This window comes from Anolis carolinensis, chromosome 1, assembly GCF_035594765.1.
Source record: "Anolis carolinensis isolate JA03-04 chromosome 1, rAnoCar3.1.pri, whole genome shotgun sequence".
Taxonomy (NCBI): domain Eukaryota; kingdom Metazoa; phylum Chordata; class Lepidosauria; order Squamata; family Dactyloidae; genus Anolis; species Anolis carolinensis.
The window spans coordinates 208334108-208354103 of NC_085841.1; the positions used below are offsets into that span (position 1 = coordinate 208334108).

The following is a 19996-nucleotide window of genomic DNA, read 5'->3' on the forward strand; positions in this document are numbered from 1 at the left end:
ATAAATTTGACTTAGTTCGAAAGAAATAGCAAAGAGCTAACAGTTGATCAGAATGTCACTGATGTTTGTTACTGTTGATCTTACAAGGTATTGTGAATACAGAGGGTCCTGTGGCTCTAGGATTTGGATCCACTATGCCCAACTACCATGCATTCTCACACCCCAAATTAGCAAATAACAGTGATGTGAATGTACGCATGCTGAAGCATATGCATTTATGTCACTGCCATTTAATAATATGATGTGTGATTATCTGGATTTGTTGCATCTATAAAGAGTTCAGGAACTGAAACTCTGTGGATGAAGTTGCCTACTGTAAAGAACCTTTGACCCCCCCCCCCCCCATCTCTAGAAGTATAATTCCACAATTGTTCATACTGGCAGAGCCTCTGGGAGGTGAAATTTTAAATATCTGGAGGGGCACTTGACCACCAACCCTTATCCCACACTCCTGATTACCATATATACTCGAGTATAAGCCAACCCGAATATAAGCCGAGGCACCTAATTTTATCACAAAAAACTGGGATAACTTATTGACTCGAGTATAAGCCGAGGATGGGAAATGCAGCAGTTACGGGTAAATTTCAAAATAAAAAATAGATACCAATTAAATTTCATTAATCATGGCATCAGTAGGTTAAATGTTTTTGAATATTTACCATATTTCAAAGAAAAGCAATAAACTAGCTCTATAAGTGGACTTACCTTTTTATAAGTGGAAAAGTAGGTGCAACAAAAACAATATGCTATCAACAATAACATAATAATAATAAGAAGAAGAAGAAGAAGAAGAAGAAGTGGGCTACAGAATCAAAATACAAATGAACAGTCACAGAAGCGGCAGAAATATACAATGCCAGAAAACTGCACAGTTATGAAATGCTATTACAAATCTGAACCTCAAAAGCGTGGCTACCAAAAAAGGATGCATCAGCTATGGAAACAAGAGTACCCTGACTCACAGATAACAGAACCACGACTGGCTGACCAACGAAGATTCATAATCAGAAACAAAGTGTTCAGTGAAGTTGAACTCGAAGAAATCCAGAAAATCTGCAAAGCAAATTACCATCACAGCACAGACAGCAGCAGAGACTCCAGCGACACTTGGAATGGTGGAACAGATTGAACCAGAAGAAAGTGTGGAGCTTTTGCAAGAATGTGAAGAACCAGCACTTGAAATACCTGTTGAACCACCAGGAACCTTGACAGCAAGACAGCAAGAGCTCAAGAATAAGATCATGGCTCATGCTGCACCAAATGCAATAAGAAAGTGGCTCCCAACTCTAAAAACAGTGCCCAAGAGACACCTGGCGCCGCTCATGAAAGATGTGAATACAGTACTCTCCACTGTCCAAATAACATCAATTGAACAAACAAACCAGTATGCCTACAGTGAAGCAGTGATAGTAACAGAAGAGCTTGGGCTCCTACAACCCCAAAGAAAATCGACTGGAAAACCAAAGTGGAAGGTCAGGCTAAAGTTGAAAATCAAGAAACTTAGATCAGATGCAAGTAACCTGAAAAATATGAAAGAGAAGAAACTGAAGAATGACAAAATCAAGCAATACCTGATCAGAAAGTACTGGCTGAACACCAGAAAAATTGAAGAAGCTTTGGAGATCGTGAAAGAACAAATTACAGCAACAGCCAGAAAAATTGAAAGATATGAAGCCAGAATCATCCAGTACAGACAAAATCAACTGTTTCAGTCAGACCAAAGACGGTTCTACCAGAGTCTGAACCAAACAACAGACACAGTAACCATAAAGCCAGAGAAAACTGCAACAACGAAGTTCTGGAAAGAGCTTTTGGAAAATAATGAGAACTACAACAAAAACACTGGGTGGATAAAGGAGTTTGAAGGAAAATTCTCACAGAACAAAATGGAACAGATGGAAATAACAACTGAAATGATCAGCAAATGAGTGCAAAAAGTCAAGAACTGGACATCGCCTGGTAGTGATCAACTTCATGGATTTTGGCTCAAACATCTGATTAGTTTACATGGAAAAATGGCGCAACAATTCAATGAGATGCTGCAGAAAGGAAGTATCAGTGAATGGCTAACAACTGGAAGAACATACCTGATACAAAAGGATCCAGCAAAAGGAGCAGCACCAGGAAACTACAGGCCAATAACATGTCTGCCCACTATGTTTAAACTACTGACTGGCATCATAGCTGACAGAATTCAAGACTCTCTTGAAGAAAAAAACATCTTGCCAGATGAACAGAAAGGCAACAAACAGAAAAGTAGGGGCACAAAAGACCAGTTATTAATTGACAAAATGATTCTGGAGAACTGTAAAAGCCGAAAAGCTAATCTTCACATGACGTGGATTGACTACAAAAAGGCCTTTGACTCACTCCCACACAGCTGGATCATCAAGTGCCTGGACGCCATCAGGATTTGTAAAAACGTTGGCACCTTTATTGAAAACATGATGGAGCACTGGAAAACTGAACTGTTTGTTGGAAATGAAAGCTATGGACTTGTCAACATCAGAAGAGGAATTTTCTAGGGAGACTCATTGTCCCCTCTGCTTTTCATTATTGCCATGATCCCTCTGTCAACAAGCTTACAAAAAACAAACCTCGGCTATCAAACATTTAAAACATCTCACGAAATTTCGCATCTGATGTACATGGATGACCTGAAGCTATATGGGAAAACGCAAACTGAAATCCAGTCTCTGACTAACACTGTCCGAACTTTTAGCACTGATACCAGCATGGAGTTTGGTTTGGACAAATGTTCAACAGTGGCATTGAAGAAGGGAAAAATCATTGAAAGTGAGGGCATAAACATGCCTAATGGCCAAACAATAAAGTGTCACCAGCCAGAGGCCTATAAATATCTGGGCATATTACAGCTGGACAACATCAAGCATGAACATGTGAAAACTGTGGTCAGCAAAGAATACACACAAAGGGTCAGAAACATTCACAAAAGCAAGCTCAATGGAGGCAACACCATCAAGGCCATAAACACCTGGGCCATACCTGTCATAAGATATACTGCTGGCATTATAAATTGGACACAGGCAGAACTGGACAATTTGGACAAAAAAACAAGAAAACTCATGACCATTCATCATTCTCTGCACCCTCGCAGTGATGTTGACCGGCTATATCTGCCTTGAAGATCTGGTGGCAGAGGACTCTTACAAGTAAAACAAGCAGTCAAAGAAGAAGAACATGTCCTGGCAGAATATGTAAAGCAAAGTGAAGAACCTGCTTTGATTGAAGTCAAAAATCAGAAACTCCTCAAAGCACAGCAGACAAAAAACCAGTACAAGAAAACCGCACTACAAACTAGAGCTGACAGCTGGCACAACAAAACATTGCATGGAAAGTTCCTTGACAAAATTGAAGGAAAAGCTGATAAGGAGAAGACCTGGCTATGGCTCACAAATGGGACCCTGAAGAAGGAGACAGAAGACCTGATCCTTGCAGCCCAGGAGCAAGCCATCAGAACAAATGCAATCAGAAGGTAATTTCGCTGTGACATCACAGTTGTGGAAAAGAAAAAGGTTTGCATCATTGATGTCGCTATCCCAGGTGACAGTCAAATTGATGAAAAACAACAGGAAAAACTCAGCCGCTATCAGGACCTCAAGATTGAACTTCAAAGACTCTGGCAGAAACCAGTGCAGGTGGTCCCGGTGGTGATTGGCACATTGGGTGCTGTGCCAAAAGATCTCAGCCGGCATTTAGAAACAACAGACATTGACAAAATTACGATCTGCCAACTGCAAAAGGCCACCCTACTGGTGATCTGCTCGCATCATCCGAAAATACATCACACAGTCCTAGACACTTGGGAAGTGTTCGACTTGTGATTTTGTGAAACGAAATCCAGCATATCTATCTTGTTTGCTGTGTCATACAATAATAATAATAATAATAATAATAATAATAATAATAATAATAATAATAATAATAATCCCACCCTATCTCCCCATGGGGACTCAAGCCAGCTTCCAACATAGTAATAGGCAAACATTCAATGCTTATTTAAACAATGCAAAGCTAGATATAGATCTATAATTATAGATACTAATTCACATATGCATTTCCCCCTGAAATGTTTGCAAATCCCTCTGTGTGTGTGTACATTTCCCCTACAATATTTGCAAGCCATATATATATATATATATATATATATATATATATATATATATATATATATACATTCATATCTATCTAGACATGTCTATATATATTTGTGTGTTCATTTCCCCCCTGTAATATTTCCAAGCCCTATATATAGGTAGGTAAGAATATATTCATATCTATCCAGACATCTCTCTTTATATAGATATTTGCAGAAACTTGCAAACATATGAGGATAAATTCATATATAAAAATAATGTATATGTATGGTTACAGATACACAGGTACATGGATCTATATGTGTAAAGGATTTGCAAAGACCTGCAAACATATGAGGGGAAATTCATATATAAAATTAATCTATATAGATACACATATAAAGGTACATAGAGATTGCAAAAGCTTGCAAGGCGTTAATGCCTATATATCTGTAAGAGAGTTTAACAAATATTTCAGGGGGAAATGCTTTCATAAGGTTAATGAATATATATTTTTCTTCTTCCTGACTTGCAAGGGTGTCTCTCTTTTCAAAACATTCCCTTGATTAAGAGCGAGGGAGGCTTTGCAAAAGTAAATACTGATAAGGGAGGAGAAGAGAGAAATAGATCACATATTGCAAGCAATAGCCTGCAGGCTCCATTGCCGGCCTTGACCTTGACCCTATTATAAGCCGGGGGAGGCTTTTTCAGCTCATAAATAAGGGCTGAAAAACCTGACTTATCTTTGAGTATATACGGTACTTCATGTGACTGGGCAAGAAGGCTGTGCCCAAAGGGGAAGAAGTTGAAAGAAAAGAAATTGTATAGAAAATGCACAAGTGTTAGAAGCTTTATCTGTGGATTGTTCATCTAATGATGCTATGGACTGTTACTTGCTGAAGTAATTTTTCAGTGGTATTATTGGGTTTCTTTTTTGTGATTGCAGATAACTTCTGGAATGGTGATCAGCACTTTTGTTTCTGCTCCCATCATGTATGTTTCTGCCTGGCTATTAACTATTCCTTCTATGGATCGAAACAGACTGGCATCAGCAATCCAAAACGTTAGCTTTGATATTAGCATTGTCAGTCTTGTCTCTTTGGTGAGTATTAAGTTATCAGAATGTCACTTTTTGCGTGCATGTATATAGGCAGGAGAAATCTGATAGAATTCACTTAGAAGCAAACCCCACTGCACACTTGGGCGTGTAATTCTAAGTAAACATACACAGCAGTATTCTGTTTTATCCAGTTCTCAGAATAAAGACAGAGTAACAGAAGCAAGCAATCTTCCCTGTGTATTTAACCTTTTGTGGCTGAAAGGTTGTCTTTAATACCAACAACCTGATGAATGTAAAAATACAATTGCCCTATTTTGTTTGTAATTGCAAGGCAATAAAGATTAGAAGTGTCTCTCTTGAAAACTTCATAACACTGACCAAATACTTTTTCCTACTTTGCCAGATTACTTTTTAACATTTTTGCAAGTAATCGAACAAACATGCTGGTCTTGCTGACTGTGTATGTTAAGTGGCTAATCCTGTGAGCTAGTGTGGTATGAAGTGTGTTTATTTTATTGCAATACACACATTATCCAGTTCTCCTCTGTAATGTAATGTAATTTTAAGCATAGATAATACAAAATACTACTTAGCACTGTTTAGTGTTTTGGAAGTATCTGAACGAAATAATTTGATTCTTGGAATTGAACTTGTATCCAATTAGAAAGGTAGACTTAAGGAAGCAGTCTGATTTGCTGGTAATAAATCTTTGTAGAGCAATCCTGATATTTCAGGGGCTGCTTGCTTCTAAAAAATATAATGGTAACTTAAACAACAGACTCATTTTAAAGTATAACCTGGGAAATTATAAGATTATTCAGTGGGAAGATAATAGTGAGTCTTAGCAGAAAAGTGGATGTAAGAAACAATTCTTTAAAGTTTGAACACCACCGAAATAAAGGAAATGTAGCATGTTGAGGTTCCCTTGGGACAAGGGAACCTTAACTTAATCTAAAATTTGTTTTTCAGATCTGGTCACTTGGTATTATGATCTTGAGTAAAAAGTACAAACAAGTTCCTCATGTGCTTACAACTAACTTACTAATTGCTCAGGTCAGTACAAACACAGTATAAATGTGTAATTGTGTGGGCTTGCAAAAACAATCATTTTGAGATTCCTTGAAAATAGGAACTTTTCTTTTTTAAGTGTTGCCGTTACCATGGTAAACCTAAGAAGATGTGAACTTGACTCAGGACCAGTATGCATGTTGAAAGAATGTAAAACCCATATTTAAGTATCAACAATCATCCCTCTATGTTTGTGGTTTTGACTTTTGCAGATTTGATTATTCACAGATTTAAATAAAAATGTTCTATCTAGGAATCTCTAGGTCCTCTAGTGCAATGTTTCTCAAACTGTGCTCCTCCAGGTGTTTTGGATTTCAGCTCCCAGAAATCACAGCTAGTTTACCATCTGTTAGGAATTGTGGGAGCTGAAGGCCAAAACATCTGGAGGAGCATAGTTTGAGAAACTCTGCTCCAGAGTGTCTCTAGTCAAGTGAGATCAGATCTGCCCCTCCCTCCTAGTGTTTAGGAAAAACTTAAAACATGGCTGTGCAAGCAGGTATTTGAAGAGTGACAGAACTACAGTACAACACCTTACCACAATATAGACGAATGAAGCAACTATACCAGGCATGTGCAAACCTTTTGCCTTGAGGCCCGCATTATATGGGCCCAACCGAGAGGGCTGGGCCAGGAGGGGGTGGCCAGGCACATGCTAGCTGGGACGGGCCCAGGAGGGGCAGGGCAGGGCCTGGGTCATCCTCAGGTTGTCCTCCTGGCATAAGGATGGGGCTTATGCTGGGAGGAAAATGAGACATGTGGCGACTGCCCCAATCTTCCTTCCCTGATCTTTGGCCTGTTCTTCTGGCATTATGCCAGGGACTGCTCACCCCATCTTTATGCCAGGAAGAGGGTGAGACATGTGGTGGCTGAGAGCACTCTAGAGGGCTCTCAGCTGCTGTGTGCCTTCTCCCCCATCCTTTCTGCATAAGAATGTGGCGGGCCACCATGTCCTTATGATGAGAGGACAGGGAAAATGAGAAGGGCCTGAGGAAAACACCCAGGACTAAGGCCATCCCCCGGGCCTTAGTTTGCCCATGCCTGAACTATACTATGACTATGGGATTGGTCCAATGTTCAATATTTTATGATTTTTACATTTATATGCTTTAATGGTTTTAATTCTTATTTATATGTTTATTGATTTTAGTTAATTATGTTATGTTTTGCTTTTTGTATATATATGATGGCACTGAATTTTGCCAAATTGTAAGCTGCTCTGAGTCCCCCTAGGGGTGCGAGAGAGTGGGATAGAAATGGAGTAAATAAATAAATAAATTAAACTTCCTCCAATTATCTTGCAGAACCCAGAGAGTTTTAGAGATAATACATCTCTAGTTCCTCCTATGGTAAGCTTCCAACAGGAGTTGAATGTTGAGTCATGCTGGATGAATCAGAAATCCTTCGAGAGGTGTTCACATAAAAAAATATCAATTTCTTTATTAACTGTGGTCCTGTGCCCCTAACCGTAGTGAATGTGAAGGGATGACTGTACACTATATGTAGCAAAAGAAATCTGAGAACACCTGGACAAGGGATTCTCAAACTTTTTATCCCCACCGCAGCTCCTTTGTGTCTCTGGAAAAAAAATTCATTGGGAAACAGAGTAGCGTCAGGAACTGGAGTGGGATGGGGAAAATTGAGTGGAATCTGCAGTTGTGAAAAAGAGTAGATGGAAATTCCTGTTTGTTGGGTTACACCCAATTGAGTACACTAATTTCTTCTCCATGGTCTCTGTGAATTGCACAAATGGGGTTATCCTGTTCAGAACATCACTCTGAACTTTCTAGAGCTTTACTGAAACATTTTGGCAGTAACCCCACCCACTTTCCATGTCCTGTATATGGGTACAACTCAGCAAATTCCCGTTCTTTTATGTCTGCCACAGCAGCAGCACTTAAGAATTTCTTCTCAATGTCTGACTTCTTACTTTTGGTTTTACAATCATCAACCATTTGTTGACTATTCTCTGCCTATCTGAAACCCTCTATCTTGGACTGACAGACTGTCCTCTTATCTGACTCTCCAACTTTGGCTTGCTCTTTGGTCACTGTTTTTCTTGCTGTTGTGGCCTCTGTCTCCTTCTTCAATAATTGCTTGGAATGCAGAGGGAACATTCCCGACAGACATAGCCATGCAAAATACATCTGCCTTGGCATATCATATGTGGTTTAAATGTACCACCATTACAGGCTTTCACACTGCAGGGAAGCTTGTCTCAAGGCTCTCTGTATGACCTGTTTTGAGGGTGCCTGGCTCATCACTATCTAAGGCGCTGACAAAAATGTCCACTCCATCCACCATCTCAAAGCTGCTGGTTTAATTCTGGACTTCCTTGGTCCATAGGTATCAACCATGATCTCAAAAGCTTCATCACTTTCAGGTCCCACTCTGTCAGTGTCATTGGTGCCTCCTCCCTCTGCCTTGTCAGTTTGTCTGACGATAAAAAGATCACTACAGGAGGCCTCCATCTCACAGGCTAAGAAAGCTCTATCATCTTGGAAAATTTTTTTTGGTTCATGTAGAAAGTCATATAAATGTAATGGATTAAATCAATAAATAGGTAAAATGTAATAGGTAAAACATCTTTTTAAATTAAAGTGTAAATTAAGCACAATGAGTTGCTTACCTGTAACTGCAGTTCTCCGAGTGGTCACCTGTGAAAACTGCACATGTGGTAGTTGTGCATGTGCACAGCAGGTTCGGAACAGTCAACAGCTGAATTAAATAATTAATCAAGTCCCCGCGCTCCCTCCCTAGAGGGTATATATATGGCTAAGGAAGGCTATGGCCTCAGTTCCTCCGCTGGAAGTGGCAGAGTCACTAAGCCATGACAATCAGAGGGGAGGAAGGGTGGAATGTGCGGTTTTCACAGGTGACCACTCGGAGAACCACAGTTACAGGTAAGCAACACATTGTTCTCCCATGTGGTCCCTATGAAACCGCACATATGGTAGACTAGCAAGCTACTCACCCTGGATGGTGGGTGTCATGCCACTGCTGAAAATAGTACCGCTCTCCCGAATGCAGCATGTTTCTTGGAAAGAAGGTCCAGTTTGTAGTGGGTGACAAATGTTGAAGGTGTGGCCCAGGTAGCAGCCTTACAGTTGCCTTCTAATGGGACCTCACGATAGAACGCCACTGAGGTGGCGACTGATCTAGTGGAATGACCTTTGAGATATAAGGGAGGCTCTTTGCCCTGTATCTGGTAAGCTGTCCTGATGGTGGACACGATCCAGCCTGAGAGGTGCTGAGAAGAGACTGGATTTACTTTCATATCTGATCTGTATTTGAGGAAAAGTCAAGGGGAAAGACGGAAGGGGGCAGTCCTAGTGAGGTAGAAGGAAAGGGCCCAGCGAACGTCCAGAAGGTGAAGGGAGCATTCCAGTGGTGTTGATGGTTATGGGAAAAGGTAGGTAAAACTATGTCCTGAGAGAGATGAAATAACAAAGCTCTTTTAGGCAAAAAGGAGATGTCAAGTCGCATGACAACCTTGTCAGAGTGGAATTGGATGTAGGGTTCATCTGACCTGAGGGCGCAGAGTTCACTGGCTTGACGGCCAGATGTTATGGCAATGGGAAAGCAGTCTTCCATGAAAGGTAAGCGAGATCGGAGGTAGCCATGGCTTCAAAAGGGGGTCTCGTTAAGAAGGTTAAGACTACGTCGAGGTGCCATGGAGGTGGTAGAGGGATCCGTGAGGGGTTAGTATTCTTGAAACCCTGCAGAAAGAGTTGAACCATAAGATCTTTGAAACAAGAAGGTAAGCTTTGTTTGCGTCAGTGAGCCATGAGTGCAGCAAGGTAGCAGAGCAGAGAGGAAAGTGACAAACCAGCAGATGCTAATGATCCTAGGAACTCCAGAAGAATGGAAGTTGGAGCGAGGAGTGGATCAGCACCATGGAGTCGGGCAAAAGAAGTAAACTTCTTCCACTTGGTGTCATATGACTTTCTAGTGGACGGTCTATGGGCGGCCTGTAAAATGTCCTTCACAGTTCATGAGAGGTGGTGTTGTAGACTCGCCACACTGTGAACCGAAGGAGCTCGATGTCCGGGTGGCGTAGAGCGCCGTTGTCCTCTGTGAGATGGTCCGGGCGTTGGGGCAGGGTATGGTAGTTTCGTCTTGCCATTTTGAGTAGCAGATGAAACTAGGGTTGGCGAGGCCACCATCGTGCAAGGAGCATACTACTTTGGTGATGAGAGGAATGGGAGGGAAAGAATAGAGTAGGAGGACCTTGCAGCCCACTCCAATTGAATAGAAAAGCGTCTCCTAGGCAATGAGTGTCTGAGACTCGTGTTCCCCTGGCACAGTAAAGATGGCATTTGGCCTTGAATGGGGACACAAAGAGGTCGATGTGAGGTTGACCCTACATGTCGAATATCTTGGAAATCTCATTGATGTGAATGGACCACTTGTGGGTGGTGGTGATTGAGCGGCTGAGCTGGTCCGCTGTGTTGTTGTGTTGTCCAGGTAAGTGAATCGCAATAAGGGAGATGTCGCGTGAGATGCACCAGTCCCAAATTGTGATGGTAAATTTGAGAAGGGATCTGGAGTGCGTGCCACCTTGTTTGTTTATGTACCACATTACTGCAGTATTGTCTGTACATGCTTGGACTGATCAGCCTCAGAGAACATCAGGGAATGCTTTAAGGCCCTTGAAGAGGGCCAAGAGTTCCAAGAGATTTATATGGGTATGTAGTTTGTGGTTGCTCCCCCTACGTTGGGACGCAGCCTGGATTCGGAGGGGCTGCAAGCTCCTCCGGATCCAAGCTGCCTAGCAACGGAGAAGCCTCCCCTCCGTTGGGACGCAGCCTGGATTCAGAGGGGTTGCAAGGTCCTCCGGATCCAAGCTGCCTCCCAACGGAGAAGCCTCCCCTCAGTTGGGACGCAGCCTGGATTCGGAGGGGCTGCAAGGTCCTCCGGATCCAAGCTGCCTCCCAACGGAGAAACCTCCCCTCCGTTGGGACGCAGCCTGGATTCGGAGGGGCTGCAAGGTCCTCCGGATCCAAGCTGCCTCCCAACGGAGAGGCCTCCCCTCTGTTGGGACGCAGCGTGGATTCAGAGGAGCTGCAAGCTCCTCCGGATCCAGGCTGAGTCCCAACGGAGAGGCCTGGTAATCCGAGTCATCCGGGTTGACCGAGCTAAGGTCCGCCCGTTTAACTCGGACTACCGGGGCTCTACTATAACATTACTGCGTATTGAACTACTTTTTCTGTCAAATTTGTTGTATAACATTATGTTTTGGTGCTTAATTTGTAATATCATAACTGAATTTGATGTTTAATAGGGTTTTCCTTAATCCCTCCTTATTATCCAACATATTCGCTTATCCAACGTTCTACTGGCCCGTTTATGTTGGATAAGTGAGACTCTACTGTAATGGCGAGTTAGTGGAGGATTGTAAATCATGGGATGGGAGCACCATTGATTGGTCCCTTTGAAAAGCTGCTACTGGGCCAAAGAAGTACTTGCAGCCTCCTGGTGACCGGTGAATAAAGTCACAGTGGGGTAACGGAGGGACCACGGGGGAAAACAACTGAATGAAAAATAAACATAAATAAACAAAATACCATCATCTCTTTTTTAGTTTGTAGCCTGTATTGGAATGATAATCTGGAATTTCACAATTGAGAAGAGAAACATGGTTCTCCAGATTCTTGTCTTCATCTTCCTGTACAGTTCACTTTACAGTGCTTTTTTGTGGACAGGTAGGTGTGAAATCATTTGTATCCATATAATAAATGGAACAGTTCTTTTTTGTGTGAAGTACATTCTGGTGCTGGTGTAATAAAGTAATGATATAAAGAGAATCGGGAAATCTCTGGATCAGATTTTCATATCCGCACATCTGGTTTATTTCTATTTTGGTGGCCTTGAACAAATCATTATATCCTCCACCATCAGTCCACATTTTCCATTGCAGAATGGATGGCAATATGTCTTAATAAAAAAGATTACTTAAGTATTATGCTAAGTCTACTTTGAACACATGAAAGTGTGGTAAAATATTATTTCATGTTGCACAAATGCAATAGCTGTTATTTTTAAAATTAAAAATGTATTTTAAAAAGATCAGACTCCATCACGCCACATGCCTTAGGTGAGCCTATTTTCAGAACAGAGGCCCTCAGATCTCTCTTATGTCAAGTTATTTTTCTGTGGTCTACTCCAGGCATGGGCAAACTGGCCCTCCAGGTGTTTTGGTCTTCAACTCCCTCAATTCCTAACAGCTGGTAAACTGGCTGGGATTTCTGGGAGTTGAAGTCCAAAATACCTGGAGGACCGAAGTTTGCCCATGCCTGGTCTACACACTCTAATATACTCTAATGCAAAGGGAAGCAAGGAAAAACTCTCTTCTTTAGCAAAGGGATCTTTGCATTGAGGCTTCCTTTCCCTTCCTGCCAGCCAATCCCGGTTGCTTGCAAAACCTGCCTGCTTCTCCTCCAGGTCGCTTTCCGGAGCTTGCTTGCTTCCCTTTGCATTCATTGTTCAGCCTGGCTGAGTTTCAGTGTTGCAGTAACAAGGGTCGCAGCGGCAGGAAAGTGTTGAGGGTATGAACTTTCCAAAGTCATTCCTCACTGTGATAAGTGCCTAAATCTAAATGAAGACTATGTTGAAATGTACTATTTCAGTGTGGCTTTCAACTGCATATCATAAGTGGTTTATCCTATACTTTGTTCTTTTTTAATTCCAAAACGTCATGTACTTTCTGGATAGCCCTCGTACTAACTATAACTCCGGCTTCAGAATAAAAATACTTCTTAACTGTTCAATTAATTGCATATTTACTTTCATAGGAATTTGGGAAAATCAGAAATTTTAATCAAACAAACATATTTTGTGTTCCATCCATCAAAGTAGTTTGGTGATGCAAGTGGTGCTGATGAAAGCATCGTGCCACCGTTTTACTATTGTAGATTTGTTATAACTAAAGAGGTCAAAGTTGGACAATAGAGAAACAGAGCAGTTGGGAGTCGGAGTCAAATGTTTGGTATATGATTGACTCCACAGCTCTCCTAGTGACTTTATGGATGCAATGAGATACGAATTGGTAACTTTACAGATCATGGTTCTGTCTCTTAGCTACTTTGCTGCCAGCTTCTTTATTGAATTGGGTTTTCTGACTGTCATCTGGCTGGATATATTGCAGATACTAGAAATCTGGGTTTCTGCAGTAAGGATAGCACAGTTGTTCAATATGAGAGCACATATATGACATGGAGAAGGCCCTGGCGTAACCATGGGTAGAAGGACTGAGAAGAGTCTTATTTGAATTTCCAGAGAGGTGCCATTGTATAGTATGGCTAATACAGAGCTGGATGAATGAATCAGCAAATTTTGAATATGGCAACTCCTGTTGCCCCACCACTACCACTACCAATTACATCACTAGCATGCTTACTGTACAATCTTGTTTGAGTAAGTGATAGACATTTTGGGAGAAATCTTGCTTTCAAAAAAAAGTCAACCAAACGTGTCCATTTATTTCATTAGGTCTTTTATCTCTGTCTTTGCTGCTTTTGAAAAGAAGAGAAGCCATAAAGATCCCTGTTGGATTTATCATTATAGCTGGCTGGGGGTAAGTTTGCAGAGTTTCTGTACTGAGAGAACATGCAAGAAGTGATAAACTAATGTTTGATATGGTTTATGTTGTCTTTTACTTACTGTAGCATCCCAGCAATTCTTGTTGGAATCCTGCTAATAGCTGGTAACCACACTGATGATATTGACTCAGCATTTTTTTATGGAAATTACCAGGTATGGATATTGCTCTGAAAGTTGTCTTTCTACATATCACTGTTTTGGAACCCTTCATGCTGTTTCTCTTATATTCCTATGTATTACATCTGCACTGTTGTGAGAAATGTATTAAATGCGTATTTAAAAGATCCAGATCTTTTGCAAGCATGTTAGAATTTGGGAATGTCAGCAGAATGTTGATGTTGACAGAATCTTTTCAGTTCGTGAATTGTTGAGTATAATATCAACTGCCACATTTGATTTATCAGTTTGTACAAATCAGTACAGGAGTAGCAGGTGAATATGTGAGGTTTTAATGAAGCTAAGCCAGGTTGCCATGGGAATGGAACATGGGCTGCTCTAAGATGGAAGATGTGCCCATCGCTTTGTACAACTCTCCTGAGACATGTAAACCTAGTAATTCTATTCAAAGGCCATAATATGTCCTTCCTATGCAAGAGGGTTTTACATATGCACATACTTAAGAAACTAATTGTTACTTGCCATTTTGCACACCAGGGCCCACAGTGTGACTCATAACACCTAGGTATGTTCAGATTTTAAAAGCAAGCAAAATAGAGTAAAATATTCAAATGTAGGCAGCAGCATGTTTCCAAAGTTTAAAACCCAGCTGTGACTTCCAAGGGCCTTGCAGAGATAAAGGTTTTTTGTTTTTGTTTTTTGCAAAACTACTGTGTAGACCTTTGTGAGACCAATAAGGAGTGCTTGTTTGGGAAGGAAAATCTATAGGAAAAATACAACACTGGAAGTTGCAATTAATGCACTTCCGTTGTTTATATAGGATCTAAGTGTTTTCTATTCATATAAAATTGTGCTTTCCTTGCATTTGAACTTTATTTTCCAACCTCTACCTTGATACAGGTTAAGTATCCTTATCTGGAATCCTGAAATCCTCCAAAATCCATAATTGTCCACATGTGTAGTTAAGATAATACCTTGGGCTTATGATAATTCAGTGTACACAAACTTTATTTCATGCACAAAATAGTTAAAAATATTGTGTGTAAAATTATCTTCAGGCTATATATATATAAGGTGTATATGAAACATAAATATGTTCAGACTGGAGATCCAGCTGCAGATTACTTTATTATGTATGTACATGCAAATACGAGTATTCCTAAATAATTTTAGTCTCAAGCATTTTGGGTAAGGAATCCTCATCCTGTAGATGTAAAATACCCTTTCTATGAAGAGATAACAATTATTCTATTTCACACATTCCTATTAATCTGAGGACAGCATTTTGTAACTGGTGAAATATACAAAACAATTGGATATATCACAAAAGGTAGACAACATACATTTGAGATGTGATTTATTTATGCCTTTCAGTCAGATGCCTTCAGGAGAGAAGGCAAAGAGAAAGAATTATGCCTTCAAAAATGGACTTGACCAATGATAATGAGTGTGTATCTGTAAGATCTGGTGTAAAAGGCCTCGCTTAAGCAAAAGTAGAATTCATTTTATTCAGTGTCCAAGAGATGTACTGAAATAATTGTTTCAGATGGTCAGATGCATGTGTTTTTAAATAACACATTCGGAGTTTTAATTCCTGCCCTTCTGTCTCCTTCCCATGTCCACAGATTATTATCACAGCAGTTGTTGCATCCATCAGCATACTGATATCTGGGATATCACTCATGTGTATGAACAGATCAGGAGTGGAGGCCAACTATGTGGCTTTGAACCAGCAATCCCAAAACAGACCAACAGAGGAACCTGAAAGGGAAATTAGTGAACAAAGTAGATCTTCCACTAGTGGTTCTCATTCTGTACTAGACTCTTCCATAGAAAGAGGTAGGTGAATGGCTATTTACGGTAAATCTTTTAGGGGGATCATTCTATGTTGTTACTGTTTGCAGTAAGCACAGATGCTAAAACCTGAACCAAACTGTTGTCTTTCATTGCTGTTCCTTGTATTTGCCATTGTCTGAAATGCAGTAGATTTCCTCAGATGAAAGTAGGGGATGGGGTTAGCAGTGGGAAGTAGGGAGAGAGCATATGCAGCACAGATTGGATGGAATATAAGAGCTTAGCTAGCTACCCCATATTAGGAGAAAGGACTTCCTGTGGTAGATCAGAGAATGCATCAGTGTTTGAACTACAAATGCAAATGTATGTAAAATATATGACTATGCATGCATAGACAAAATTCCTGCATGAATCGCCATCACAAGTATATCTTCTACTATAGTGTAAGCTACATGCCCACTGTCAATGTGTCATTTTTATAAGAAATCTGCCTAGTTTTACTGTAATATTATATGAGTGTATGATACTTTTGCCCACTGCCTCTTTTTCCATTGTAGAATCCTGTGCATATTCAAAAGAGAATGAAGGCTTATGCTGTTCTGAAGGAGAAGCAGTATGTAGTACTAACGTTAATCATAACTGCTCCGTATCAATTGAGACAGGTACAGTGCTTTTCTAGCCTAGTATGATATTCAGTATAACTTTAAATTAGTATTATAAATACTTTAATTTTGCCAAAGACCTTTTCACTGGGTCTTGAGTCCAAATTACAATCCGTTTTCTGTCCTTCCCACTTACTAGCATCTTTCTCAAACTAATTACGGGAGTGGGGAGTATACCTAGAAATCAGTAGTATGACAACATCTCTGGACCTGCCCTGTTTGCACGGCTCCTATTATTATTATTATTATTATTATTATTATTATTATTATTATTATTATTATTATTATTATTATTTTATTGTATGACACAGCAAACAAGATAGAAATGCTGGATTTCATATCACAAAATCACAAGTCGAACACTTCCCAAGTGTCTAGGACTGTGTGATGTATTTTTGGATGATGCGCACAGATCCCAGTAGGGTGGCCTTATTATTATTATTTTATTATGACACAGCACACAAGATAGATATGCTGGATTTCATATCACAAAATCACAAGTCGAACACTTCCCAAGTGTCTAGGACTATGTGATGTATTTTCGGATGATGCATGCAGATCTCAGTAGGGTGGCCTTTTGCAGTTGGCAAATTTTGTCAATGTCTATTGTTTCCAAATGCCGGCTGAGATCTTTTGGCACGGCACCCATTGACATATATAAAAGGCAAAGCTAGGCAATAGATTACTGTTCAGGCAGGCAGGGCCGTAGCCAGAAAAAAAAAATTGGGGGGGGGGGGGGTTGAAACTTTTTTTTAGCAAATCATGAAGAGTAGTTCAATAACACAACAACAACATTTTTATTACAGTCCAAAGACCCTTATTGCTCCATAAAAGGTATAAGATGCAAGGTCTGCAAGGTTAGTAAGGCCAAATATAGCAAAAACTGATTAAAACACACAATGTGGGTGGAATTAACAGCAGATAAAACTGATAAAACCAGGATTAAAATTTATAACCAGCATTTAAGATAGCAATGACCTAGGTAAAAGACTACAAAGCGTAACAGGCATGTTTCATTGTGCCATAACATAAAATACTTTAAATTATATGGTTTAAAGTATATTTTATATAGACTTCATTAAATCAAATTTCTATTTTAGTTACAAAGTTTCAAGTCTTAAAATAACTGAAAGTGATTGTTAATTGATAATTTATAGTTACAAAAGAATACCACAAAGTTTGTTAGAAACACTTGAAAACTGTGTCAATATACTTTGACAGAAATCAGGCTCTATTGATAAACTTTGGTGGACACTCAAAAGTGCAAGTCCAGTCAGTCTTTCTTGCCTCATTGTGCTTCTTGTGTATGTTTTCAAACGTTTAAGGGTTGAAAACGACCTTTCATTTGTAGCTGTTGACACTGGCAATGTTGCAGAAATCTGAAGAAGTTTCTTCATATCCGGAAAAAACTGTCCATCACAGACAAGATAGGCTTCCAGTGTATTTGATGGTTTTTCTGCAGGTGCAATCTTTTTCAATTTTCTACACCACATGCCAAATTCTTTCATCAGTGTGTCAGAATCTTGAAGAAATTCATTGTAAAGTTCTGTACACTTGTTCAAGTTGGGTTTTAAATGCCCACAATTAATAGGGAGGAACACTTGTAATTCCTGAACTACTTCCCTATGCCTTGTAAACCTTTCTTGAAGCTGACTGCAGAAAAAGTCCAGAAATGGGATGTACAGATTTAGTCTATATTTCATTGGTGCTGGTGAAGTTGCCTGAATGTTGCTTTGACAGGTCTGCCTTGAACAGATGCGAGGAATCCTCACTTCTCCACCCATAGACTCCACCACTGATCTTTCTATGTCAAAGATCTCCTGAAATTCCTTCACAGATTCTATTTGCATCTCTCTGACTTTTTCTAAGAGACTGTCAACATGATTCAGGCTACCAAAATGTCCACATCTACTCTTTGTAATGTTTTGCTAAGCTGAAGGGATGATGACAGAATCTTTCTTAGGATGTGTATGGTTAGTACAAATCCAGCATTCAGTACAGTAAAAAGAGGTTGTGCAGCTTGGGAAGAAGTCTCACTGTTGTATAGAGGGGCTGTCTTTTAGTTCTTCAAGTGCTCTCACCACCACACTGTACAGTTCAACAAAACGTAAAACTGCATCATGTCGTTCAACCCAACGGGTTTCAAAAAGCGGCAACAGGCTGTTTGTTCTTGATTCAGGAAAAGAGTCCTTTATATTTTTATTCAACAGTTCCAGTCTGATGGATGATGCTCTGAAGAAATTGCACACAGATGATATTGTTCCTTGGCAGTTTCTGACAGCTGGAATGCTGCAAGCTTTTGCTAAGGCTAGATTTAGTGAGTGAGCACTGCAGTGGAGGTAGACAGCCTTTGGTTACTTTTCTGATATAATTGCCTGTTCTCCACTAATATGACCACTCATATTAGCAGCTCCATCATAGCCCTGTCCACACAAATATTGCAAGTTCAACTCAATTTTTCTAGTGCTTTCAAAATGATGTCTGCAAGTCCGCCCATCATATCATGTATCTTCACAAAGCCTATAAAGTCTTTTCTTATTCCTCTAACTTCAACATCAATGTACCTTACCAAGAGTGATAACTGTTCGGTAACTCACATCCAAATTTTCATCTGCCAAAATAGAGAAACACTGTGATGCATTGCATCTTTCAACAATTGTTTGACTAGCTTGTCACCACAAATGTTTATTAGTTCATTTTGTATTTGAAGACATATATTGGGCATTCATAGCTTCAGTTTTGAGATGAATTTTCAGGTCAGTGTCTCCTGATCTGGCACGAGATCTCATCAAGACCTTGAAATTATCATCATTGTGCAAAGGTTCTTCAAGGGTAATAGGTTCTGAATCTTTGTTCCCTCTTAAAGCCAGTTCTTGTTGTCCACAAAGGACAATAGTTTCCACAATTGGCAGAAGTTCCTTTCTGTTTTCTTCTGCCTTCTTATTTCCTTTATCGTGATGACTGGTTACATCAGGATGTTTTCCACTATGAATTAGCAAGAAGTTTTCAGCCAAGCACAAGTTGTTCTGATGGTACTCTTTTTTTGATGCCCATTGAAGATTTTTATTGCATTTTTCCATTGCAAAAATGGTTTAGCAACCAATGCACCAAGTTGCTGATGACCACCTTTACCCCCAACATCTCCTCCAAATACCACACAGTACTTACAGAGTGCACCTTGTGCATGAAATGAGTAGGCTAACCAGGGAAATCTGCTGAGCCATTTGTGTTGAAAACTTAGATGTCTCTTCTTATCCACAGGAAATACATATCCTGGCAATGGAGTCTGGATTCTGCACTAATTGAGCTTTCAACTGGTCATCAGAAATAGTCTTGTTTATATAAAGTCCAAGGTCTAACAGTGACACTGCTTCTTGTCTTTCCTCCTGTTCTATGGTTTCTTTGGCAGGACTTAGGTTAGATGAACCAGTGGTAGACATTGTTGTTTCCCCTGTGTCCTCTGTTTTCACCTGCAATTCAGCTGTACATGTTCTGGGATCTTCATCAGTACCATCTGCTGCAATAGTTCTCAAGCTGCTGTCTTCTTGGTTTTCATTATTTGGCTTTTTCTTTTTTGCCATGAACTCAAAAATCTT

The 19996-nt window shown here is 40.1% G+C and overlaps 1 protein-coding gene across 5 annotated transcripts in view; it reads left to right on the top strand.

The window, feature by feature from the left end:
* gpr155 (G protein-coupled receptor 155) overlaps positions 1-19996 on the top strand; it is a 57467-nt gene that overhangs the window by 22969 nt on the left and 14502 nt on the right. For all 5 annotated transcript variants that reach the window (XM_062969154.1, XM_003226431.4, XM_062969155.1 and 2 more), the window contains 7 exons: positions 5047-5202; positions 6130-6213; positions 11810-11930; positions 13717-13801; positions 13893-13980; positions 15570-15783; positions 16296-16400. In XM_062969154.1, the coding sequence (XP_062825224.1) occupies positions 5047-5202; positions 6130-6213; positions 11810-11930; positions 13717-13801; positions 13893-13980; positions 15570-15783; positions 16296-16400 (853 nt within the window). The remainder of the gene's footprint in view (positions 1-5046; positions 5203-6129; positions 6214-11809; positions 11931-13716; positions 13802-13892; positions 13981-15569; positions 15784-16295; positions 16401-19996) is intronic.